General features: G+C 41.4%; 1 protein-coding gene and 1 long non-coding RNA gene across 2 annotated transcripts; both read left to right on the top strand.

Moving 5' to 3' along the window:
- Positions 1-4,767: 4,767 nt before the first annotated feature.
- Positions 4,768-22,700, top strand: NCBP3 (nuclear cap binding subunit 3; the record flags this gene model as incomplete). Its single annotated transcript, XM_082493251.1, has 13 exons — positions 4,768-4,920; positions 6,644-6,709; positions 8,346-8,451; positions 9,433-9,558; positions 11,865-11,993; positions 14,358-14,431; positions 15,348-15,456; positions 16,208-16,307; positions 16,639-16,745; positions 17,871-18,156; positions 18,965-19,122; positions 19,965-20,129; positions 20,656-22,700. 13 exons carry the CDS (start codon positions 4,768-4,770, stop codon positions 20,889-20,891), a joined length of 1,815 nt encoding a protein of 604 aa, XP_082349377.1. The 3' UTR covers positions 20,892-22,700.
- Positions 22,701-24,419: 1,719 nt separating this feature from the next.
- LOC309679667 lies at positions 24,420-27,006 on the top strand. The gene is made up of 6 exons (XR_014269840.1): positions 24,420-24,436; positions 24,707-24,778; positions 25,482-25,505; positions 26,005-26,085; positions 26,356-26,411; positions 26,846-27,006. It is a non-coding gene; the product is annotated as an uncharacterized lncRNA (long non-coding RNA).
- The last annotated feature ends 293 nt before the right edge of the window (positions 27,007-27,299 follow it).

Raw genomic sequence — 27,299 nt, 5'->3', positions numbered from 1 at the left:
GCCGCACTCGCTCCCCCCCCACCGCCGTAGCCCCGCTCCGCGCCCAGCCCTGCCACCCAAAATGGCGGCCTCTGCCCTGACCTCACCTACCGGATGTGACCTCACGCGGGAGACGCCGGGAAGGCGTGACGTCATCTCCCCCGCGCGGCCCGGTAGGCGGCGGGGGGGTGGTGTGGCGGCGCGTTAGTTGGCGCGCTGCGCATGCGCTGGGAGGGGGCGGGAGGGCGCGCGCGCAGGGCGGTCTGAGGTGGGGTGGCGGGAAGCGACGCTGAGGGAGCGGCGGAGTTGTGCGGCCTCTTCGTTCGCTGAGTAGGTACCGGCGACGACTGCCCGCGACCGGGATGGCCGCTCCGGGTACCTGGGAGCAGCACCGGCCGCCTCTAGGGCCGGTCTCCCCTCGCGCCTCGCCGGTGCTTTCACATCGGCTCCTCTGTCACGGGCCGGGGGGAGGAGGGTCCGGTGCCGCCGGTGCAGGCCGGCCTTTGCCTCAGGAGGGCGGCCAGGACTTGTCTCTGCAGTTGGTACAGTTAAGGAGGGCTGTAGGGTAACCCCCTGAGTGTCTCAGTTCCCCGATGCTTTCCAGCCTCTGCAGCTCCCTGTGGTACCTTGTGTGAAGCCAGGCTTGTCTGCGCGTTAAGGGTGCAGCTCACTGTGCTTTTTCCTCCAGAGCTGTATGTACCAGCCCTCATCTTCCCTGCCAGCTGCGCATTCCCACCCCACGGTTGTGCCAGCACCGCTGTTTTCATGGGACCACATGCCGAATTGGGCCACTGAGCTGTGCTGGGATTAAAAATAGCTCTGCGAAAGAAAAAGTTTATTTTTACACAGGGTAGTTCACTCACTCTGTTACCGCAGGGGCCTGCAAACAGGGAAGAGCTTAAGTTCCACTGGTGCCACAGGAATGTGTGTGTGCACGCACACGTGCAAATTAAGAATGATGTCTGTAAGAATGTAGCAATATTTACCACTTTAAGATTGTTCTCCAAGATCTCTTAAATGCCAGAATAATATCTATAAATGTGTATTGAAACCTATTCCAGCTCTGCTTAATTCCATGAGCTTTTTCCAGAAAGGAATGTGCTTTTTCAACGATGTGGTCTCCATGTGGCCGCACTTGCATAAACGTAACGTTAGAGCCCAGCTGTCCTTAACTGCGAGGGTGCTGTGTTCCTGCCTGACAGCATCTCTGCTTTCTTGTAGGGTGTTTTGGAGCCCTAGAACTGTCTCACAGATGGGACTTTGGCATTGTGTCAGGTGACTAGGGTTGTATTAACCTTCCTCATATCCCAGTGAGAAAATCTGTCATACAGGTGGGAGCCTGTGGTTCACCAAATATATAAGATAACACCAGGTGCTTGATTTCAGCTTATCCAATGGTTTAATAAATGAACATCCTTCCTCTGCTGATCCTGTTCTCTCTCCAGATGGACTGTAGGTAGGAGCCAGTCATAATCTATTTGGAAGCTAGAGTCCCAGTTTCCCTGGTGACGAGTGGCATTTGCTAGCCTGTTGCAGAAATAGCACACTTCCATGCTCAGGTTTCACAGATTTGAAAAGCTGCAGGTCCTCGTTGAGAACCCAGAATACTAGGAGAGTTAAATCACAGGAGCAAAAAAAGATGTCCATTCTGTTCAGTCATTCACAGACTTCAATCAAACCAACCAGGACTTTCTTACAATGGCAAAATTCACCATCTTTCTGACTCCTGCCAGACCGCTGTAAAAAACCCTCCTCTTGTCTGAGGGCCCACAGGCTGCTTTTTTTTTTGCCTCCCTTCCCAGTCCCCACCCTTGTAGCCCATCTCCCCCCGCTTTCAGCTGAACCACAAAACTGCAGGAGCTGGTGGAGGTTTTCATCAGGTTTGGTTTTTTCTGCTGCAAGCAGTTGGGACTTTTATTGCAAGAGTTCCCTCTGGTGGTCAGGGATGGGCAAACGAGTAACACTGCCCTGCCCTAAGATGCTCTGTTTGCTGCTTTTATGCTGGAATAATTACTTATTCAGTCACTCTCTGAGTCTTCATTATTTTTAACAGCCTTTCCTCACTTAGGGCTTTTCCAGATAATGATAACCTTTTCCAAATTCCCTTTTCCTCCCATATTTAACCCCTGCATTCTTCAGTTGTTTACTACCCTTGACCCATCCATTCTGCACCAAGGCTACAATAAAGGTGGAGCCCTTCTGCCCAAACCTGCTTCCTACACAGGCAGATGGACTGCAGCCTGAGACGGATGTGAAAGAAAACCAAAGCTCTTGGCCACAGTCTCAGAAGAATAAAACTAAATCAGCTTGTCATTCTGAAGAATTCGCTGTTAATAATGAGATTCTGAAAGTAAAATACCAAGAGAATATTCCATTCGCCAACCTGGCAGTAAAAGCCCCACCGGCACCCAGGTCTGGTTTTCCTCTCTCACAGCCTGGTGTTCCTCTCTTGGTTTGATCATCCCTATCAGTCAGCCGAGACATGATTTTTCCTGAGGAGCTCTAAAACTTTGGCAACCGATCTAAAGCCACAATTAATCGGTAGAAAGTTTCTTGCTGCGTTCAGTGAGTGTGTCTTGAAATTCTGCCAGGTGGAGCACACTGTAGCATAGCAGTGTTCTGACCTAGGCAACATTCAAGGATGTTAAAACAAAATAAGGAAACATCTGGGTTAACCGGAGGCTTCGTCTGCTAATGACAACAACCTGCTGTCACACAATCCTGCCCTAACCATGGCTTGAAGAGTTAGGCTTTGTAAATCTGGTCTAGATCGCATAAGGCAACACCATGTCCTACTTACAAAATTAAAACTAAAGGAGGAAAAGCCACATCTTTTGGTTTCTTTTCCCTGTGACCTCACAAAATAACATTTCTGCTGCAGAAATGTGTTTCCTCTTGTGATTATTTTGGAATCTGGTCTTCGCAGGAGGTGTCTGTGTCCTGTTTGTTCCTGATGTTCACGTTCTGTGTGTGCAGCCTCTGCCAAAACTGTTCACACCTGCCTTGGAAGTGTCGCCTGTGTCAGAGGTTCCTGCCAGATGCTGGCTACATGTCACCACCAAATACAGCACTTTCGGGGAATGCAAGTGACATCACCTATTGTGCAAAGACCTCTGCGCAGGGACTGTTAAAAATAAATAACCTTGGAGTGTGTGATGGGTTGTGAGAAGATATATTAGTCCCACTGGATTATGCGTAAGGGGAGGAGCCTTTATGTCACCAGCTGCAAAATTTCTTCATGATAATGTCAAAATTTGCTCATGAATTTTGCTGGGGAAGTACCATCAACTGCAAGGGAAAGCGGTGTATCGCAGGCTGGAGAGTTTGGGTTTGAAAACGTGGAGAACTGAGGAATGGAGCAGCTGGAGCAGGGTGGAATGGTCCCAAGGCCAGGGAAACGTTAGGAATTGTTTCTGAAATTGACTGGTGTGACCGAAGTGGGGGTGACAATTCAGGGTGACAAGATAAGGATAGGAGCGTCTTTACAAATAAAGGAGTTAGCTGAAACTGCACAAGTTAGATAACTGAAAAACCTGTGAAAGTTGAGCTTTTCACCTTTTGAGTTTAGTGCGCATGCTTAATAAGCTTATGAATATTAACCTCTCCACCTCTGGGCAGCATAAAGTTAGAGTTAATGATACATGCGATGTATGATATGGGTGATGTGAGGGGAGGCACATGGTGGAGGAAAAGATGTAGCAGGCGGACTGGGAAGTCTGTACCTTCCAAGTTCCTCAGCCAATGGGGAAAGGAAGAGGGTCATACGCGGTCGGGGTGTGAGGATAAAAGGAGGCTGTGTCCTCCGGCAATTTTGAGAGACCCCACAGGGGCATGCCCCAGTGGACTCTCCCTTCATTCGAATAAGGTCAACTGTTTCCAGGACTCCTCTGTCTCCTTTGTGAACACTGACCTCTGACAATGAGATTTTCCGCACAAGGGTGATGATTCAGGGTGACTATTCAGGGTGACGATGCGCCACGGCTGTGGAGCCCCCGGTTGTGGTGTCACCCTGCGGGTGGGGAAATGGTGGTGCCAAGGCAGGAGCAGGCCCTCAGGCAGAACACGGTTCCGGTCCACTGTGCGCAGGGGGGAGCTGTTTAGCATAATTAGGGGAATGAAGAGCTTGTCTCATGGGGATAGAGCTGATTAGCGTAATTAGGGGAACGAAGGTAAGACCCGTGTGGTTTCTTTAGGCCAAGGGGGACAGGGCTTCTCTCCCCCAACAGCCTGAACGCCCGGGGTGGGACATCAGCTCTTCACAAAGAGAATCACTGAGCCCAAGAACAACAGGATACACGCGCTGTGGCGAGCCGTGCGCTGAAAATTAGCTTTGTTTTATCAGAAGTGTAAAATTCCGGCGGGATCTTCCTATAGTATGGAGCGGGGGAATGAACATTTTAAGAATTCAGATCGCTGTTTAAAATAATCGCTGCAGGAAGCAGAGCCTGCTATAACGAGGTCTGGACCTGCCCCCCCCCGGCCCCACTCGGGTCTCTCTTTCCACGCACACCTGGTACCGCCCCCCGGTGAGCCGGCCCCAGCGCTGCGCGGGGAAAATGGCGGCGCAGCCCTCTCGCTCCCCGTAGCGCTGGAGGACCGGCGGCGCCGCCGCCGCTCTTTCCCCATGTCTCTATAGCCTGAGCATGTTGGTCCCCCTCCCAACCACTTCTCGCTTCCGGGTGGCGCTCTATCCGCCCTTACGGTCTCGGTGGTGGTTCTGGGCGGCGGCGCTCTGGCCGTCTCTCTGGCCGTCTCGCTGGCCGGGCGGCGGGCGGGCCTGGCGGAGCCATGGCGGCCGTGCGGGGCCTGCGGATCTCGGTGAAGGCGGAGGCGACGGCGACAACGGCGGAGCCTCGCGGCCCGGAGCCTGAGCCTATGGAGGTGGAAGAGGGCGAGCTGGAGACCATCCCTGTGAGGCGCTCGCTCCGGGAGCTCATTCCGGTGAGGGAGCGCGCGGTGGGGTCACGGGCAGGGGGGACAAGGAGGGACCGGCTCCTGAGGAGGGGTTGAGGGTGGCGGGGTGGGGGTCTGCGAGGGTCTGTAAGAGCATTTGGGGGTACATTCGTGGGAAGAGGGGCGTCGTGGGGTGGGGAGTGCGTGCGGGGAAGGCATGGGATGAGGGTGGCGGGAGCGGCGGCTTGAGGGGGCTCAGGGGTGTCTGAGGGGAGTTTGGGGGCAAATTGTAAGAGGAAGTGGCCAGGATGTGTTTGGGAGTGAAGGGAGTAAAGGAGGTGGTGGAGAAGAGGATTTGGGGTGCGGTGGTGGGGTCTAGAAGGCGGTGTGGGTGGGAGAGCGTAAAAGCAGTGGTTGATGTGAGGAACATGGGGGATACCTGGAGCAGGGGGTGACTGGGAGAACGGAGTTGGAGGCACTGGGAATGTGGGCCCTCGTGGGTGGGTTTTGAGGGTTTCCTTTCTATTTTTCCCCCTTTTACATTTTTGCTAATTGTTCCTGTACAAGTTTTAGTAGGATTAGGTTTAATACCTAAAAATGGGTCACAGTTCTAAACTCCTAAGTAGTCTTTTGCTTCCAAAACTTGTGTGGAAATTACTTTAGAAACTAATCTCTAAATAGCTGATCTACCAACGTTCTTGAGCTTCTACCAAATATGTGGCCTAAGAGACAGCACCCTCCTTGTGCTCCATGAGTCAACCTTAGACAGTGGTTTTTTTTAACTTTAAAAATAATGTTTATTTTGCTTTTCTTTTTAATAACTCTGAACATCTGGCAGCTTTAGACAAAATTTGACACTGTTACTAAGAAAAGTGCTTAGATAGTGTGTACTTTGGTATTTCTAAACTAAGACTGGCTTACTCTCTAGAAAAAGTCCTTTAGCCAAAATAATAATTGCGGCACAAGTGTAAATAACACGTTTATCCCTAGAGAAAGCAAGATGTGTTCTTCCAGCCCCAAACTTTTGCCAGGTGATGGTCCTGAGGGTGCCAGAATGAAGAGGTACCATTTTTACATATGCAAACAATGAAAGGAACAGAATTGGGTCATTGGCCCAGGGTCTGTGTGGTTTAGTGCAGTCTTGTGAATTCGGCAGTCCTGATGAATGTAAATGAAACTTGTAATTTTTTTTCCCACATCATTCTCCATTTTTATTCTTTGTCAGTAGGCTTGTATCAAAACAGTAATGTTTCATCCTGCTGGTTTTTGGGAGTTGGGTTTGACACAATGATAGAAATAGGGGTAAAAGTTACTTGTTTAATTGTGGATATGGTTTGGTGTTCTGACTTTTGAGACTAAAAGCTGCAAATTGACACTTCAAGAATCAGGTATCACTGTTAAATCTGTTCATGTTTTACAAGAAAACTATACCTGAAACTGCAATTGTGGAAATTTTAGTTAGGAAAAGTGTTTGATGACTTCCCATGTATTGCTGAGGGAGAGTAAGTGGTAACCTTAGCAGCGGCAGACATGGAAACTAACTTTTGCCAAAGGAAAGAATGCTTACAGTAAAGGAAGTTTGGTTCAGTTCATATGCTTTTACCTTCACTGACATCAGCGAGATTTATTGCTTGTGTATCTGTCTGTCTAGGGGTGTAGCTTGGAGAAGAGGATGGATTTCTTGTAGAAATGGCCAAATTTTTTTTCCACATAGCAGGTACGTTGCTTTCAGTGTTCATTGAGATTTCATCACCATTTTGCTTTGTTTCAGGACACTAGTAGGAGATATGAAAACAAAGCTGGAAGTTTCATTACTGGAATAGATGTGACATCCAAGGTAATTTTTGTGTTACCGTTCTTCAATATATTCTAATTATTGCTACTGGAAAGGAGGAACCGTTTCATTTATTTCTTCCCCAACGCGCTCAGAAGCTTAGCCTCATGTTCAGATAGCTGGCATTTTTCAACAACAAGAGAATTCTCCTTTTGTTGGTTGTGGCCTGCATCAGGACCTGATATCTCTTGTAAACTGTGAAAATTAGCATTTTTAAGTTACAAAAATTTGTGTGCCAAAACCTGAAAATATTTCTATTGAAATAGCCTTGGTGCCTCTTGATATTGCAAAAGAAAGCCCCTTGAGACAAGTCAGTTGCGGGTTTTCCTCTTAGGTGAGTGACAGAAGGAAGAACAAGTGTTTGGCAGGAAAATCTAGTTTCATTGCCCCGTATCTTCCAAAGGCACCTTATTGTTTAATTATTTAAGACGTAGTTTAAAGAATGTGAATAGCTGTTTCATTTAAATAACTTAAAGTTACATAATTCTGTGGAATTTAATCCTACAGCTCATTTCTGTGCATTTAATACCGACTTGGTTGTTGTTTCATGTAGTACAATTGACCACTATATCTAGCATTTGGTAGTGGAGAAAAAGCATTTAGTCATATACTTTGTAGCACTGATACAATTTTACAAATTCTAACAGATATCCCCACCACAACAGTGTGTTGACAAATGATTGTGCATTACTGAAGCTCAGAAGATTGTGCATGTCAAAGAGTGCCAGAAGAATTCCAGTTGAAGGCTGAAAATCAGCTTTTTCGCTTCGCTATATAGCTTGTGTGTATTGTAATTCGGTGAAGAATTTGAAGTTCCCCTAGTCAGGGAAAAGTTGTCATCTTCTGTTATGTTCTTTAATGATGCAACTCTGAAAAACTTTAAGAAATGTGGTCAGATGTTTTGGCAATCTTTAAAAACTAGTAAAAATCCCATGTTTATTTGGATATAATTGGTTACAGTTTTTGGTTAATCACAATTTGTGTTCCATATTTGACTTTTGTTAGTAAGGTACAAAAATCTATAATGCTTCCTAATAAATGCTGTATAATAAGGAGCTTCTTAGTTTCAAGAATTACACAAGATCCACACAAGCTGTTGCTCATGGGCTAGTTAAAAGCAGCTTGAACTGCCAGTCTCAATAAGATCTCTATAGTCAGTGCTCCAGCTAGTATTGTTAAATTCATGCTCAGAGAGGCAAGGTTACGTTTTTGTATGTATTTAAAAAACAGATAGGGAAAAATCTCTGTAATCGTAAAAGACAAATTTTCCATGTGGTGGAGATGCTTGTTTTAAGAGAGATTTTCTTGAGCACAGCCTCTGTACGTTTGTTAGGAAGGAAAATATAATGTTACAGTTCCATCGTGGAGTCTGAGCATTGTCCGAGATACTGTGTTTTCCATGCATCTTGTTTCCCATTATGTTGCTGGACGTACATTAAAACGAGTATGTGGCACAGAAATGTTTTAGTGAATTATTTCTACATTCTGAAATTTACAGGTCTCTTCAGAATTAATAGAATTATTAATATAGATTGTTGCTGTCTGGTAGATTTTATTTTAAATATCTGGTCCTTTGGTGCAACTTGTTGGGAATGCTGCTGTGATTCGTGTTTTGACTGCATTGTTTGGCATTTCACAGGAAGCAATTGAGAAAAAGGAACAAAGAGCAAAACGCTTTCATTTTCGAGCTGAAGTGAATCTTGCCCAAAGGAATGTGGCGCTGGATCGGGACATGATGAAGAAAGGTGAGTTTATCCAACAGACAAGAAGAAAAGATCCCTTCGTTTACTTCTTCATAGTTCCTATTTATCCTATAATATTTCCTGCATCCCCAGAGGTTTTCCCACTTCATTGCCAAAAGAAATCACTTTGAGTTACGTTTTTTCACATTTTTGTTTTAATGTCATTAAAATACTTGACAGTTATTATTTTGTTCCTCGTTTTACCAACCCCAGAAAGAAGAAAACATTTTTTGTTTACCTTATTTACTGTTTGGCAATGGCACCCAGTGCTGCATGTCCAAGTTTTATCTTCTGGATCAGTGCTGCTTTAAGAATCTTCAAATTCTTTGAAAAGACCTTGGTCACTGTTTGTGTACGAGTGGGGTACTCTGTGTCCCATGCACAACGAGATCAGGTTCTGTGCTGTACGCACAGTGACACTGGACTGATTGCGCATGTGCTCTGAGATGGCAAGCTGGGCATGTTGGAATATAAGCAGATCAGCTGGGAGATGTGTGCACAACAGATTGGTGCTTTTGGCATTCAGTTAGTTCTCAAAGCTTTTTTTTTTTTTTCCAACTGGCAGCTTGGACCTGCTAAGCCGTGGCCTGTAACAGCTCTCCATCAGATGATACTAAGTGGAAGTGCTTTGTACACGTCCTGGTCACAGGCCTCATTAGTATTCTGGCTCTTCAGTATTTAATGGTAGTACTTTGGCAGCATTAAAAGAAAATATGTTTTTAAGGCAGTTTGATTGCTATGCAGTACCTGCATCTACCAATGCTTGTAATGTTACACTGTTTTTTAATTCTCAATTTATTAGAGTTTTGCATTGTGGGATAATAATTCAAGTTATGGTGTTTTAGAATGGTGTACATCATACTTTGCTTTAATTAGCTTCCCTTTAGCTACTTAAAATGTTTGCTTTATAAACCCATATGTTACTAACATAAAAGCTTGTTCTATAGAAATGAGTGCCAGTTTTGTATCTCTTCCTCTTCACAGCAATTCCTAAAGTGAGACTGGACACAATTTACATTTGTGGGGTGGATGAGATGAGTACCCAGGATATCTTTGCCTATTTCAAAGAGTATCCTCCTGCTCATATTGAGTGGTTAGATGACACATCATGTAAGTAAATGGAGTCTTTTGTCTGTAATGCTTACTCTATTTTTAACATCGGTTATAGCTGTACTTCAGATGTCTTAGTGGCTTTCAAAGTCATTGATTTTTGTCTGTCTCAGTTTCCCTGTCATTTGCGTTAATCAAAAGAGTTGTAGAAGAAAAGAATTAATAGCACATGGTGAAAATCACATGCACTGTCTGGTTGGGTATTTATTGTTGGAAAGAGAGAGCACAGAATAACTTGCAGATCTCTTAAAGGGGGGGGGGGAGGGAGGTCTAAAATTTTGTGCTGCCTACATCTTGAGACAAATAGTGTATCTGCTTACGAGTGTCACAAAAGCTGACATTCTGAGTGAAGATTATCGAGCTGTGTGCAGTTAGGCAGGTTTGTATTGTTTTGTGCTGCGAAGGAGCAGACTTGTTGCCATATTTGTTTAGTGCATTCTTAAGGAGAAGTTAGTGGGTGGAAGAAGGTAGCAGCTGAATGTGATTTACATAGATTGGAAAAGGAATGTAAATTTGCATTACAGGGGCTGTTTCAGGGCGTATGCATGCAGTGAGATTGCCAAAAAGATAGCATGACTGTCAACAACTTTATATCTTCAGTGATACTAATGAGTGTACAAGACCTGTTTGCTACAGTTGGGCGCTGGGTGATGGAACTGGAAAGCCCTGAGACACTCATGTGGCTAGAAGTACTGTAACTGAAATCACAGAAAAAAGAAGTAGGAGCCAGTGCAGGTTTTCCAATTGATTGGAACTGCTGGAAACTGGTTTCCTGACGAGCAGGACTGAGACCTGAGAATTAGTATCATGGTTCCCTGGAATGACCCTGAAAGAATTATGTTCGAGTGCCAGACAAAAGATAATGGTGTGCTACAAAATATGGGTAACCTTGAAGTCACCATGTATGATGGCTTGATATGCTGCCACAAGGTGACAAAATGTGAAACGCGATGAGTCCTGGGCGGACAATTGCAGTGAAGAGCTGCTAGATGAACCTGCAGTGATGCGTAAGGTATACAGAGTTAAGCTGTGCGCTTTCTCTGAGGCTACATTTCTAAGATAGTCTGATTATCCTTTTTCTTAAATGTTACGTGTGTCAATTTAGTGTGGAACCAGAGTGAACTTACAGTGCAAAAATGCAGACTTCAGAGTTGTAACGGTACTTTACCCAATTATGGTTAAAACATCTTTTTTTAGTGGTTAATTTTCATGCTGTATCTGAGTTAGCATGCCAGCTATGCTTGGTGAAAATTCCAAGAGAAAGCATTCTTTTCAGCATAAATTTGCATCACAGCATAGTAAAAATTTTAATATTCCCAACTGAATTACATCTCAAGGTGTCTTAGGGCAAAGGTGAATTTAGACAGTGTTCTGTGTTTCAAACTGTTGAACATAAAATGATAAAGGCTTTGAAAATTTGGAAATGTGAAGAGCCGGTAGGCACACAAAGATGAAAAGTTATTAGCCAGTCATATCTGGGTGTTTTTCACCTTGTAAATCTTGTCTGTTCAAGTAATTTAAGAGAGAATCTTTGATTTTGGGACACTATAATTTTTTTCATAGCTGAATACACTCTGCTTAACAGCACAGCATTAAATTATGTTTATTGCTGTATTTGCACTGAAGGCCTTCGTGCAGAAAGCTTTTGTTAATTCTGTTTCTAAGCAGTTTTAGCTCTTTCAATTTTGGCATCTATAAAATGCTTTTAATTGGCCTAATAAGTTATATTTTGGTACCATCTGCTGATACTTAGGGCACGTATGAGGCATGTACTGAATCATATTGTTAACCTATGTACGCTATAATCTGTGCTTGAGCAGTCTCTCCTATTTTCCCCTATTTTCCTGCTTTTGGGAAAAGATTAACAGAATTCTGCAATGAGGTCCAAGGTTCTGCTAAATTGCCAAAGGGAAAAAAGTCAAGGCGGCTTCTTTTTTTTTTTTTTTTATTTTTTTTTTCCCCCTTTAATTGCATTTGTGTGCTAACGTGTTTATGAAATACTGACCCTGATTCAATATCCTAATTTGCTGTGCTCAGAAAGCAGTCCCATTTCAGTGATTTTGGGTTTTGATCAGTTGTTGTATGTGTGTGTTGTCATGTGATGAGCGCTGTGGATCCTCCAGTTTATCAAGTGTGTTAAAGAACATGACTTCCTCTGCAAGAGGTATATCTGATTACTTCTTTGTCAGGTCACTATATAAGAGCATTTCTGAACTTTGGTTCATAATTTCTCTCCAGTAAGGCTGTGTATGTGACTGCTTGATTATATGAAATGTGTTTTGTTTTTGTGTGTGTATATGTCATAGGTAATGTGGTCTGGCTTGATGAAGTAACAGCAACACGGGCTCTAATAAATATGAGTTCCTTGCCTGATCAGGAGAAAACAAAAAGCAGAGAAAACAATGAAGAGAAGACAGCTGAAAAAACCAAGAAAGGTAGATTGAGATATGCATATGTAGACATCATCTAGTTAAATCAATGAAACTTTAAACTTGTGCTTGGGTACTGCATAATCTAAATTACTGAAGGAGCTTCTATCGTACAGTTTCAGGTAAATGTATTCTGCCACTTTAAAAAAGGCTTTCATCTTGGAAACCTTTTGAAGAAGCTGCTTCTTAAAAGGTGGGTTGGAGCTAGACCAAAAGCAGTAATTAAGTCGATACCGAACATGTTAGATGCAGGGTCATATTCAGATATGATATTTATAGTGGTACATGTTGCACAGAAATAAATCTGTGTGATGTGTGTACAAAGACAGTAAAAGGATGGATTCTAAGTGTGGAAAAAGCAGGTGAAAGAAAACGTCCTATTTTTGAAATACCACAGTTAATTCCTTTCTTGATACACCACCATCCTTTAAGTATATCGTTCATGCCGATGTGACTGTACCACTTCACCACTGTGTATATAATCTCTAAATTTGGCTGCGTTACTTTCAAGAAAGAAGCACACTAAAAAGTCAGTTAAAAGCATAAAAGAGCAAAGCAGCAAAAGTACACCTTAATGTTGTGATAAATCTGGTACCTGAATGGCTTAATTGTAAATTTATTTTACTTTTAGGGGTGTAAATTAGAAATCAGACTTTTGCTACCTCAGGACTGTTTTGCTGTTAGGCTGGTGTGATAAATTGCTGTGGTTCAAAGTACTGTACCACACAGTCCAAAGCAGAGAGGGATGTTGTATTCATTAACTCTTCCATAGATTTTGCTTAAACAATGCTATATGAACAAAATGCAGGTAACCAATCTCTCTATTAGATATTTGCAGTGCTGCCAAAAGCCTCTCTAGAAAGTTTGGGGTTTAGGGCTTTGTTAAACTTGTGGATCCTTCTAACTCATCACCTTTTCGTCTTGTTGCTTTTCTCCACAACGCAGTGGCTCCTCAACTACCCATGTGACTTTAAATTTTGAGCAAATGTTGGTAATGCTTCAAGTAAGACTTGTTATGAAGTTTTTGGAGATTAGTGACTGTCTTGTTTAAATGGAGCATAAATATATGTATTTAATCTTGTTGGCTACAAATTACTTACTACATCACCATTACACCACATCTCAAAATAAACTGTCATCTAAATTACTCCTACATAAACTTATTCACCTGTTCATCTGGAAAAGTGGGATATTAGATAAAGTACAAACTGTTCAGTTACATCTTAAGGTGTGAGATGCGTACAGATATACTGGAGTAATCTGGTTTAGTTGCATTCCTTTTTTATATAGGAATTTGAGGGCTATTTAGACATGTAGGGAAGCAAGAGACTAGTCTTTACTGTGAGAAGTGTGAGAAGCTTATAATTTGGTGGGGGGGGAAGTGCTTGAATGCTGTTCCTGATGGAACTTAATTATTCAGGTTTGAATAATTTGTTGACCTAAATTCTCTCTTTGGTTTCATAGGATCATAGGAATCATAGGACAGTTTGGGTTGGAAGGGACCTTTAAAGGTCATCAGTTTGGTTAATTGTGCCTTATTCTTTTCTTTGAACTTGGGTATGTTTTCAGGATCTTTTGAACATCTGTTGCTCTCTTATAAGTTTTCAAGTCCATTGTTGGATGACATTAAGATAAAGAACTCTGAAATATAAGAGTTTGGGGTTTTTTTATTCTTATGTCTATGAAGTACTTCGAGATCTTTGCAAACGATATTGGTATATGTATATAGCTGTCCATATTTGCTATGTTTTTTTTTGTGAGGACTGTTTGGGGGGGAAAAAAAATCTGATATCAATTTTTTACACTGAGCTAAAAAGAACCCTGAAAAATCTACATCATCTCACAATTTTATTGGTGTTGGAAGCTCACGCTCTTCTGTTAATGATTTCACTTTGAAATTAAGTCACTAAGGTTTTTTTTTCCTTCTGCTCTCTCTCAGAAACTTCTAAGCTTTTGAATAATAGCCTGTTTTACATTGTTGGTATTGGATACTTGTAGGTACTTGCAGCATTTTAAAGGGAGGCTGAGGGAAATAGGCTTTTATATGCCTTTTACAGTCTTGGCCTTGCCGATCTCTGTCATAGCCTGAAATGCAGTGCAATTTCACTTGCTTTCAAAGAATTAAATTAATAATCCACGTGTGCTGCTGCAGGCAGTTATCTGCACAGGGTCTGTCTAGTTAATGTTACTCTGTGCTCATACGTGCTTCAAATTTCTGTAGACATTTATTGTTTTGATTATTTTCTAGGCTTCACAGAAGAAAGGATAACACTTTCAGTTTGATTTCAGAGAATGTAGGTAATAATAATCAAATGTGACTGACACACTAACATGGAGGTTATTTTTTTTCCCAATTATTTTCCTTCTTAGAAAAACAGGATGAAAGTTCTGATGATGAGACAGAAGAAGGTGAGGTTGAGGATGACAATCCAAGTGATGTTGAGGTGAGTACAGAAGGAAAGTGAAAACACTGTTACAGAAGTCTTGCTCTGATTGGTGTAAAGTCTTCATAACATTATAGTTTCAATCATATATATTTGTAATTCACAATTTAATTATCAAAGTAAATTAGGTAGGGAAATGACAGGAAGTGCAGGTATGCTGTTGGTGAGAATAGCTATGTAAGAGTGTTCTGTGAAAGCAGATTTTGAGAAGTGGTAGGGCATCCAGCACATAAGAGCTAGACTGGCTGCTCTGTTCTGCGAGGGGGCAAAAAAAGAGCAATAATGGATGGTAACGGCCTTTCAGCAGTGAAGGCAGTGCTTAGAGACAAATAGGATTTAGGCTGTCCATAGATATGTGTGAGAATCAGCATACACATTGATGTTTTGTAAGTAATTTAATCTTCATTGGCTGAATATATAATAGGTGTGATTAGTAGTTTTTGTTAGGAATGGCTCAGTGAACACTCATACATCATGGAAATCTGCTTTATAGAAACTAAAATTCAGACATAAATGAAAAAAAAAAAAGCACCTTTTAGTCATTGTGTGAGGGCATGAGAACCTGTTAGTAAACCGATTTAGATATGAAACAAGCAAAAAAATCAAGTAGTAGTTTTTCTGTGTCCAAGTTGTGCTATTTATTTTCTGCAGTTCAGTCAGTAGTATAGTGTCATATGAAAATTATTTGATTTAATAATCTGAGATAATGTTATGAAGCAAGAGAAGGAAATATTTTAAATCTGCTGTGCAAATTACTTTAAAAATTGACATTAATTTTTCAAGAAAAAAAGCAGACTTCATTTGAACATAGTTTGAAAAGTAACTTTATCAGTTGATTGCTTCTCTGTAAGCAATCCATTTTTGTTCAACGGTAATTTTATTTTTGAGTCCAAAATACCTTTTTTGCCCCCCAAAGTTGGATGCCCTCTCCCAGGTAGAAGAGGATTCTCTCCTGCGTAATGATCTTCGCCCTGCCAATAAACTGGCTAAAGGAAACAAGCTATTCATGAGATTTGCTACTAAAGGTAAATGAACAGCTTAACAAGCATAATGAATTAATTGCTTGTTGTAGTTTTTATTTGTTGACTAATTAATGACTCAAAGTACCTAATTTTCATCTGCAAAATTGTTAGGTTTTTTGCTGATTTTAAGGTTTTGCAATAAATCCACATTTAATGTGTGAATTAAATCCAGTTCAAGTTGTATGAGAATTATTGTACATAAAAATTTTATCTTGGGCTCAGGGCATTCTTCCCAATACCATAGAATAGGGTTTATGATGCCCTTCGCCACAGAGGTAAATTTCATGTTTTATAAGTACAAAAATCATTTGAGATGCTGATGAGGTATTAGTGGAAATTACTGCTAAATACGGTTGAGATATTAAATGATATTTATGAGTAAAATGAAAATCCATATAATTTCTGGGCCATGTGGGAAGTGCCACATCCACAAAGAACAGAAAGGTCATGAATAAGGTAAGTATAGCCTCCGGCAGTTACAGGGGGATGTGATGCTCTGTTAAGCTGATATGTTGAAACTCAGTCTCCCTAGAATTAAGTTTCTAGACACAAATAAAACTGTGGTGGTAGGAGAAATTTCAGAGGCGTCAGCAAAATCCTATCCTTCGTGAAGGAGATTGAAGTAGTACTGATCTGTAAGACATATTCAGTCTTACTTTCACTCTCTGTGCCTTTGACTGGATGGTTATATATTTTTATGCTAGTGTTGTAAGATATATTCTAAGAGGGAACTATTCCTTTATGTTTTTTTCAGATGACAAAAAGGAGCTGGGAGCTGCAAGGCGAAGCCAGTACTACATGAAATACGGCAATCCGAATTATGGAGGCATGAAGGGGATTCTTAGCAATTCTTGGTGAGTATTAGATAGAGGAATTGGAATGTTTTAGGCAATTGGACAAGATGGTCTAAACCTGGTTTAATTAGTGGATTTTCTTTTCAGTTTGTGTGGATGCTTCTTATGTGTAAATAATGTTTTTGCAATGTGTCTATGAATTTGCAAGGGGGGTATTTTCTCATGAAAATAATGAATTTGTATACAAAACATTTAGAACAGATCTCTGACATAAATGTATGTCTGCTGTTAAAGCGAGTGATAATTGCTTATGCTTAATCCAGGCCTGAATATGGCTTGTTCATTATGCCTTTTCTGTGACAGGAATGTCATTCTTTTTATGGTGTTTCAGGAAACGAAGATACCATTCACGTCGAATCCATCGGGATGTGATAAAGAAAAGGACGCTTATCGGGGATGATGTTGGCTTGACGACTCCTTATAAACATCGTCATTCAGGTAACTGATGGCAATACCTGGACCCTGTAGGAACACAACTGGGAGATGCAGCACTGGAAAGGACCTTAAACAATGCCTCATCTAATCCCCTGCGGTGCCTGGAAATGAAGTGTCCTTTTTAAAAAAAAAAAAAAAAAAAAAAAGTCTATAACCGAATTACACTTAAAGAGTTTGCAGAGAACAACTGATGCAGAAGTTTCACACTGCTCATTGGCTTACCAAAATAGCTGCTACTTTTTATGCCATGTTTTTCTTTTACAAATTTAGGACACGGGGGCTATAGCATCAAGGGCAAAAAGAAGAAATAACTTCTTTAAACTTCTTGACAATTTGTCCTACTTGCTATGTCCATTCTTCTGTTCTATGAAAAAGCCAGCTCTAGATGTAGAACAATAAAGATTAGAAAATTCTATTAATTAGGCTTGAATATCTTCATCTGCTCCCTAAGGTAGGGGGTATGCATTAGAAAAATAATTGATGTAAAAATCTTTGACATGAGACAAGTACAGTGTCAAAGTTTCATATGAGCGACCTGTTAAAAATACAGCCATGGATGTAGGAAATCTCATTGAAAATTTTGCATGTTGATAATGTACTGCTTTCTAAAAAGATGCTTGCACACTGCTGATGACCAAATTTAATTTTTTTATTTATGTTTAAATCATATATGTGATAAATTCATATTAATGATACTTTCTTTTTGGCATTACTGCATACAGGACTTAAGGATTGTTGCAGAGCCAGCAGTTGTCACACGAAGCCCTGCAAGATCATAGGAATCGTTATGCTTAGTTCGGGAAGTATGAACTGCACCTACTGCAAGAGGCAGTTGTACTTTATATATTCACCCCAGCTTTATGCTTGAGCAGGCTTCTGAGATAGTGAACACCATGGACTTTTTTCATCCCTTGACAATTTTCTTCCACTTAGACTATTCTGTAATACAGGTTCCACTTACAATATTTTGCAAAATATTTGCTCTCTTTAGCCTCAGAGAACTACAAAGACTCATTTGTGGCGGATCATTAATTACAGTGATTTTTTTTTTTTTTTTTGCATTGGTTTTAAGGTACCTTATATGAATGATAAACTTCCGTTTAGTAGAATTGGTTTGTTTTGCTACAGGCTTAATAAATGTTCCTGAAGAGCCTATTGAGGAGGAAGAAGAGGAGGAAGAAGATCAGGATATGGATGAAGATGACAGAGTGGTGGTAGAGTACCGTGATGAACTGCAAGCTTTCAAACAGTCCCGAGACCGCAGCGCAGCAAGACGATCGAGTGCTAGTGCATCTGATTCTGATGAAATGGACTATGATCTTGAACTGAAAATGATATCAACACCCTCTCCCAAAAAGAGCATGAAAATGACAATGTATGCAGATGAGGTGGAATCTCAACTGAAAAATATTAGGTAAAAGTTTCTTATTCTTTAAAAATATCAGTGAAAAGGCATTCTAAATTTTAATTAGTGACAGAGCTTAAAGACAAACTGTTGAAGCTACTTTTTCAATTAACATAACTTTGTAGTAGATGTTTTAAAAAGAAATACAAAATACAGAAAACACCGATACAGGCTTTTAATTGCAAATAACATTTTTAAAAATATAGCTTCCTTTGCAGATTTCCATAACCCTGATTCTTGATAATAATGAAGCTCAATGTGGAATCAGTGTATGCAAGCAAGCAAACTAACTTCTTGCCCTTCATATCTAGTTAAGCCAGGGAGAAATAACTCCTTTTTTCCCTTTACTCCTTCCTTTTTCTTCAGAAAGAAGAATAACCCTAAAGTGTTGATGACAAAAAGGAATTTACATTCATTATGGACATAGTAACCCGAATCGCATATATTGTAGATTATTAAAATAACTTTAATATGCATCCCTTCAATAGTATGATTATACTTCATTATAATGTCAGGTCTTTCAACAATTTTAAGGTTGCTTATCTACTCTGAATTTTGACCCAGAGACACAGCCTTAAGGAGACAAAGTCAGTACCTGCCTTGAAATGGATACGGAGGTATTCATGTGGTTATTGTTAAGCTTAGGATTCTGACTGGAACACGTGCTCTTCTAACTAATGCTTTTACCTCTATTTCTCAGTAGAGAAATCCTGATATTGCCGTTTTCTATGATGTAATTGTACGTATAAGAGGACTTATGAAATGAAATCTAGTATAGTTATTTTTAGGGACGTTAAACCTATTAAATTTTTTTTAGGAATTCCATGCGAGCAGATAGCATAGCAACCAGTAACATCAAAAATCGGATTGGCAGTAAAGGATCATCAGAGAAAGTTGCAGATGTAAGACTACTGTTAGAAGAAAAACGTCAGAATAATACTGGGCCACGTCAGCCAAACAGCACTGTAAAATCAGGTAATTTTAAACTCTTATGTTGTGCAGAACTGTGACTGGCTCATTAAAATGGATATATTCACTTCACAACTGTGCTCCACTGCAACTAACAAACCCGGGGGAATTTTGTTCAGCAGCAGTTTCTGCATCCATACAGTTAATTTTTCCTCACTAAGAGACCGAATTGGGGATTGCTTTGGGGAAAAATGAAGTGCGTTTGAGTGAAAGAGTGATGTTTATTTTTATCCAATTTACTTGCCTGTTTCTATTTCCCCCCACTTTGTCTTTTTTGATTTCCTCACTCCTTGAGGCAGAGTATGACTCTGAGAAACATAGCATGTGGGGGAGCTTATGTGCAAAATGAAACGTGAAACACTAGCTACGTACATGAAAGAACACTTATTACATGAATATGGATGTATTTTTCAATTGGCAGGGTTTATTTTTGGGTTTAATTGACTTTTTTGCCTCAGGTATGTGTAATTTCAGCTACTTTTGACAATACATAGTATCCAGAGGGTTATCTGACTGATAAGTGAAAGATACTCTCTTGTATCAATGTAATGTAGAAGTTATATTGATGTGTTTTACCCCTCCTGCATATTTTGGGGCTCTGACAAGTTGGCACATATAGGATATACCTTTGCCTTTCTGTTTGAAACCTCTTTAAGACTAGGAATATCTAGCTAAACCAGGCAAACTTCAGAATTGAAGAATCAGATCATGGGTTAAGTATCAATATATTTAGGATTCTTATATTCTGATTTTCATTTTATTCTGCAAAGTATCAAGCAGTACTAGAATTCTAAAGCAAGGTATCTGTTATCCAGAAAGATAATTTTAATCACTGATAATATCCCTAGATGTGCGGCAAAGACTGGGAAAAAGACCGCATTCTCCAGAAATTAAACCTCCAAGTAGTACCTCTGCTCCTCGTCGAGAACCAATATCAGATGTACACAGCCGGTTAGGAATCCCCAAACAAGATGTAAAAGGCCTCTACTCTGATACCAGAGAGAAGAAATCAGGTTAGTTTTATGCAGAAAATGTAATACTACAATCCTTTTGATTTTAGAGTATAAGAGAAATTTGAGCAGAAAATCATGAAGCGTGTTCAGGTGAGTGAAATTAAAGATGAATTTGCAGATGTTTGTTCAGAGCTTTGAAATGTAAATACACATAGGTAGGTTGAGCTGAGTGTTTTTATAAGCAATATTTTTATATAGTTATGCTTAGAAGTAGAGGACTACTTTAAAACTGTGGTGAAAACAGGGCCCTAAAATAAGTGTAATGGATGCAATGGCCCTTCAGACCTGCGTGTAGCATTCTCTGTAAATGGGAAACAGTGAACAGGATTGCATTGAGCCTCCCGTATTTTAATTTCAACTACTGCTTCAAAGCGTAGTAAGTTCCATGCCAAACATTACAGTGGGAGGAGTACGAGGAGCTTAAAGAGATGCAGTGACTTTAAGACCAGGTTCCTCAGACTTCTTCCAGAATTACTTACTCCTGTCTGTTTTTTTTAAAAAAATGTTTATTTTTCATCTGATTTAGGTAACTTATGGACCCGATTAGGGTCTGCTCCGAAGACACAAGAAAAGACTTCAGATAAACCTGAAAACTCTGTGGCATCTCCAGAGGAAGATGATTCAGAGCTCCAGCGGGTTTGGGGTGCTCTCATTAAGGAAAAAGAACAGTCTCGGCAAAAAAAGAGTCGATTGGATAATTTACCGTCTCTACAAATTGAAATCAGCCGAGAAAGCAGTTCTGGATCAGACACTGAATCATGATTGTTTTTACATTCTGATCCTCAAGATTGTGACTCTACAGTGTGGCAAGATTTCCTTTGCCCAAAAGCTGGACACTGGCAAAGACTCTGCAGTGAAGGTTCCAGAAGTGTCTCTGTTCCTTTTATACAAAAATAGAGATGCGTATACCACTTGAAACCTAAAGCAGTCACGTTTGTCTGGAGTCTGTGGTTGGCCCTGTGCTACGTAGGGCATTGTCATATATGTTTATTACTGCAAACCTGTAGTTAATTCTAGCAAAACACTTTTCCCCAAGCTTTGAACTTAAAAGAAGAGGCAGAAATGCTCTGTATTTTTAAGATGACCTTTTTGTTCTTAATATTTTTAACATGAAGCCTCTTAACAAAATATTTTACACAGTTCATCCAAAGAACAGGGCATTTTGTAATCAGCATCATTGCCTTGCCCTTCTGGCTCTTACCAGCACCTTTCCTTTCCTCTTGAAGTAATAACAATAATGCTTCCTGGGTAGGCAGCCAGCAAGGATAAAGCATGAAGGGACTATGGCATTCCCTTCTTCCAAAATACTGAATGTAAATCTACGTTAAACATTTTAGTACAGTGAAATTTCACGTAGTGTTCAAGTAGCATCACTGCTCTCAAGGAATTCTGCTCATTTATTTTGGAGGTTATTCTGCTGTAGTAGGGATTGAGATGTTCAAGACTGCAAAGTTGGATGTTTGAGAATGGTGTAAATTCCCGAGGGTTTAAATTTTTTTTCTTTTTTTGTTACATGATGAGAAATTCTATTTCTTTCATTTTATCTGTATTATGTTTTGAAGAAATCTAACAATTTAAAAACATACACTTTTATATTTGTGAGAATTTTCCCGTTGGCCACGGTGAAAGCTATAGTGGTGTTTTCCTATGTGCTGTTTAACTATATATATATGACTAAAAGAGAAAAGGAAAACTATAGGATCATTGTCTCATGTCAATATTTTTGAATGTTCTTACTGTATAGTACATGTGGATGTGCACATGGTTGACTTGTTACATTCAGCTTTTTTACCTGCATACCCTCTCTAGGTAGGAAAAAGGTTAGATTGGTGTACAACTGCAATTTTTTCTTGTTGCCTATGGCATTTATTTTGATTGCCAATAATTCCAAATAAGGAATATTGCTAGAACATCACATTCTGGTAAACAGAACAAGTAGCAAAAACACTGTCTGCTACATTTGGATAGTCTGAAAATTTGTTTGCATTGTCCCTGTTTCCTAGGTTCTGTCAGTCCAAAATGTCTATGGATATCTCTTCCCCTTTCTGCTTTTTAACAAAATGTTTTCTCTTTTTTCCCCCCTATTTTTGTACTAAGTTGAAGTAGGTTTGAGGCTTTACAAAAGCAAGGGGTCTGCAATTAACTTTTCTTACTGCTTTATTATGTGTAATAGCAGCATGTAAAACTAAAGGTAAAATGAAAGGTACAGTGACTAGAAGGGTAATCTGGGGACTGACTGGGCTTCAAGCCTTATTATTTCCTTGTTTTGTGACACTCATCCTTGATTTTATATTTAATTATGGAATATATAAATGTCTCATAAAAGTACTGTTGAGAGTAAAGGACTGCAATGTCTATCACTGTAATAATTCATTTTAATGTGTGCTTTCATTAATACCCCTTCCGAAGTTTTCAAATAGAATCATACCCATACCGTACCCATTTCTCAACATCCTGATAAAATTTATTTAACCAGTGTCTTTTTGCCAGTAAACCTTTGTGTTGTATTACTGTTTTGAATCCGTTATGACTTTTCCTTTTCCTGAAAGGAGATGGCAGATACGAATCATGCCACCGGGTTTATGAAGACAGGCTTCTGCGTTGTTGTGAACCTTTGCATGTTTTTAAGCTCAGCAGCTGGTTGTGCTCTACTGTTAATGTTGCTGATAACCACTGTGTTCCCATGTAAATATTCATAATTTGAGCCTGGTGAGGGACACACTAACTTGTATGAAGGGCAGAATGGGAAAAGAGAATCTCTTCAACTGAGATCAAAGATTTGAACTAATGGGTGTGTGAAATCAAGAAAAGCGAGGTAGGCAAAGGTGTGTGTTTGAGGAAGAGGAGCCATTAACACTGGTTCTGTCTTCTGGATAGTCATAAATACGCCTTACAAATGCCTCCACGTTAGTAAGATCTGTTGTGTTTATGGTTTGGGGGGAGGGTTATGTGTGTTAATGAGACCATGGTAGCTTAGCTGCAAGAAAAATACGGGTTTACTGTTGAAGGGCCCTATAGAGTTTTCTTGGTAATTGCATGTTTGCCTGGCTTTGCTTTGGGATGATGTACAGAGAAGCCTTGAAAAGTGTTTGCTGGTATCACAAACTCTACCTTTGGTCTTCCTTAGTTTCCTCAACACGGACTGCTGAGTTTTGATAATTGAAAATGAGCACAGAATCTTCAGTGAATGTTTTTTTCCTCAACATGGTTAACTTGAATCTATTTGACCTTGAGGGAGATTGCATAGAGAATTTTGTTCCGAGTCCTTTTCTTGTTGTGGTCAGCTGTTTTGCTCTTACCTAATGTGTTCTTGGTCTTTCACTGAACTCCCAGATAGTAGTATATTCCACATTAGACAAACTACAGTTTCAGTGTAAGAAGGAAAATTAAGTAATTGGAATTCTTTGCTTAATAAAAAGAATGCAAGACCTACAAAGGTCACCTTCAAGAAATTTAATGTAGAATTTAATGTTCTGATACTGAGAAGTGCAACATGTGTATTTTACTGAAATGAACTTACATTGAAAACTGCAAGAAGTTCAGCGTTGGCTTCTGCTGGAGGATTTGTGCCTCGGAGTTAAAAAATGGTTCTGAATTCTAGGTGACTCGATAGGACCACACTAGTCCTCCTCTTAGGAAGCTTTTGCTGTGTTAAAAAGCTGTATTTTTTTTGGCAAGTGGTTCAGGTGACCGTTAACGTTGTCCAAAAGAAGCAATGGTGGGGGGGACCCTGTGCTCTGCCTGCGGCTGTCCTCAGGCGGGCTCTGAGCACGCGGCCTTGGCGGCCAGGCCTGGAAGCCAGGGCTGCTTTTGTGGGGGGAGATGATAGCCAGACAGGCACAAGGAAAGCCAAACCCCCTTATTTTCAGTTCAAGGTGACGTTATAATGTGAAAATAATGAAAATTTTATTTAAGCAGCTGTTCTATTCCAAATAAAAGTGGTCTGAAATGGCACTGACCTACCCCGGGCCCTTCTCTGTGAGGGGCCGCTCCCTTGGCTGCCCTGAGCGGGGCGAGCTGCGGGGCCCCGCTTCCAGGTACGGCCTGTCCCGGCCCAGCCTTAATGAACCGAATTCCCTCCTTTTCCCCCCAAAACCGGCCCACCCGGGCTGGGAGAAGCCTCCGGGCCCGCCTCCCTCCCGGCCCGCGCTGCAGGAAATGGACGCCTCGGCCCACCCCCGCTTTGCGGGAGCAGTGGCACGGCCCACCCACCTCCCCCTCGCCGCGGAGTGGTATGTCCCAAGCCTTTATAACCAGTCGCCGCGACTCTTCCAGCCCTTTTCTCCTGCGTGCGTCCGTGGTGGAGGGTGAGCCGCGCCGGCAGTGCGGGTTGGGCATTGTGGGAGGCGGGGGCCCGGCTTACCGTTTAGCGGGCTGAGCTAAGCTTCCCCCCCCGGCAGTGGTGGGGTCCGCTCTGCCTCCCCGTCGCCAGGGCGGCTCGGGCTGGGCCCGACCATCCGAGGCTGTTGGGAGGGAGGGGGGGGGGGGGAGGTGAGGGAGAACGGGCCGCGTTGGTGACGTGCGGGGAGGGGTGTGGCCTCGGAGCACGCGGCGCCTGACTCCCCTTGTCCCCGCAGGTCGGCCATGGTGGCGGACGGCGGCGACGGGCGCTGCTGGAACCCCGCCGGAGGGGCTGGAACGGCTCCCCGGTAGGTTAACGAGGCGCTGGGTTGGGGCGTGCTGTGTGTGCGTGAGGTAGAAACCCCGCGGGCCGGGCGGTGCTGCCGGCGGCCCGTTCCCGGAGCTCGGGCTGAGAGGCCTGGGAGGGCGAAGCCTGTTGGCGTTCGGTTCCTTCCTCCTCACGAGCTTCCCGCCTGCCCACAGGCTCCTCTGTGGTGCCGGGGCAGGGCCCGGCCAGGCTCAGAGCGCCGCAGGGCCTGTGGCGGTAACGCTTTTGTGGTTAGTACTGGGCACCTGTATGCCTTCTATGGGTTCTTTTATTTTTATGGCCTTTTTTTTTAGCCAGCAGGTCACTTTTCTTGGTCGTTCGATGTGCCAGGCCCTTTCTGTGCCGTGAACGTTACAACCGTTGAATTGGTGGTGTGGGGAATTTCAATTTAAAAATTGCCCTTATGGTAAACGCAGTCTGGCAGACTGACAGTTTCCTGACTAAAAACAGGTTAGAGGAGATTGTTGACTACTAAAAGCTGTGTTGATACAAAATTGTGGCAATTCATGGCATCAACGCAAACAGCAGCGGTAGAACTGCAGGCAGATTGTTGGTGGCGAGATTCTGGTTTCGGGGGGGTTGTGTTTGTTTTTTTTTTTTCTGGATAAACTTACTTTATAGTTTTTTAAAATTACTGTTCAAGAGTATTCTAGTAATGCTTCTCTTGCTTTCTTTTCCCACAGCAGAAAGATGTCATGACGTAAAGAGTAAGTTAATGTTTCTTTTGTACTAAGCTGTGAAAAGTTGTTGAGAAGGTTCTAGCCTTTTGCTTTTATATGCTCTAAAGCAGTAAAACACAATATATGATGTAAAGCAGTTAAATACAGGACTGTTAATCAAAAATAAACTGTAATAATTACATCTTAAAGCAAGTTAAAGAAATAAAAATGAATTGAGACTAGTTTTACGTACACCTTTTATAAACAAAGCGGAAAACGTACAGCTGTTGCTTCAGGATGATACAATTAATCTGTTTAAGTAACCAAGTACAAAAGTTGTTGGCTGTTGATGATGATAACCCTGAATAGGAAGTGCCGTCAGATGCGAGAACTGACGATAACCTTCTTATTTGTCTGAAATACAGCTACATGCACGCACAGTTTCAGTTCTAGAGATTTGTCTTCTAGAACTTACTTGCTTTCTGTGAAAAGTGCTCTTGTAATATCTAATGTAGCTTCATGTCCATCTGTTTCACTTTATCTGCAGAACCTGGTCTTTCCAGATAAATGTGACACAGCTGGGACCCAGAGCAGGTCACTCCTTGGAGATGGCCCTAAGGTGAAGAAGGTAAGTAATAAATTTCACTGAACTATGTAGAGCTTTATACCAGGTGGAATCTAAATTGAGAATAAATGAGGCCTATAGGCTGCCAAAAACTTAAGAGGCGTATTTCATAGGTTTGAACTTTATAGCTTAAATCAATCTGCTTTCCCTTCTCTCTTCCTCAAAATTTAAAACTTGATAGTTATTTCCTGGTGTATCTGTATTTAGCTATAGCTTGCAGGTCTCGGCTGCCCTGTGCTGATTGTTACTCATGTCTACTAATTGATGTTGCAGCTCTTCACAGGTCCTGTGGGAGGCAGTGAGACAGCAAGAGAAGGAAGTTCTTCCGGGTGAGTTTAATATTTGGTGTGCTGCTAGTTCATCGTGATGGTTTTTGGCTACAGCCTCAGAAACATTACCTAGTTGAGAACATTCTCATTGGCTATGTTTCCATTTCTGTGTATGCTTAGCTCTAAAATCAATGGAAGTTCTAGGCAAAAAAATACTTAGACTAAAATATGGACAGTAAATGTATAAGAGCAGCTGTCTTCCGCGCTACAGTTTTGCTGACGGCGCTGTAGAGCAAAGGGATAATGGTTCTGCTTCTGCTAGAAATGTGTCGATTTACCTAAAGATATCATATGATGAAACTAACCAAAAATTGCTGGAATTACCGGCAGATTGACTGGTGTTGAGCAAAGGTTTTTCTGATGATATCTCTTATGTTAACAATGGGTTAATATTTAGTGTTGAACGTTAACTTACCCATGCTGTTGTATTACAGGTGTTTATGCTGAAAGTGCCTGAGGAAGAAGGAATCCAGTGAAACGTGCTCGTGAGCTTGAAAAGTAGTGTTTGTAAACACTACATATTTTTCTGCATTAAGGTGTTAAGAAATGGTAACAGTTACAGTTTTGATTACACGTCTATTAAAATTCTCTCAAAACCACCCCAACTGGGTCTGTTTTTTGTGTTTTCACTGCATTGAAGAAAGACTTCTAATTACAACACGTTTTTAATAAACGTGCTGAGTGCTCCTATAATTTGCTATATAATACTATAAAGTAGATGTATACAGACTGCAGATAACATAAATGAGTTTTAGTTGTGTAAGCATTCTATCTGTTTTTTGGTAATTTGCTTGCTTTAAATGGCTGAAAGAAGTGATACTAATACTGCTGCTGTAATTACTGGAGAGAGAAGGTCTTAAATACCCCTAACAGCAAGCAGAGCAAATG

The sequence above is a fragment of the Vanellus vanellus genome, assembly GCF_965231255.1.
Source record: "Vanellus vanellus genome assembly, chromosome: 19".
NCBI classification, from domain to species: domain Eukaryota; kingdom Metazoa; phylum Chordata; class Aves; order Charadriiformes; family Charadriidae; genus Vanellus; species Vanellus vanellus.
Note: the sequence above shows the minus strand (reverse complement) of the source record. Positions and strands in the feature narration are given on the sequence as shown.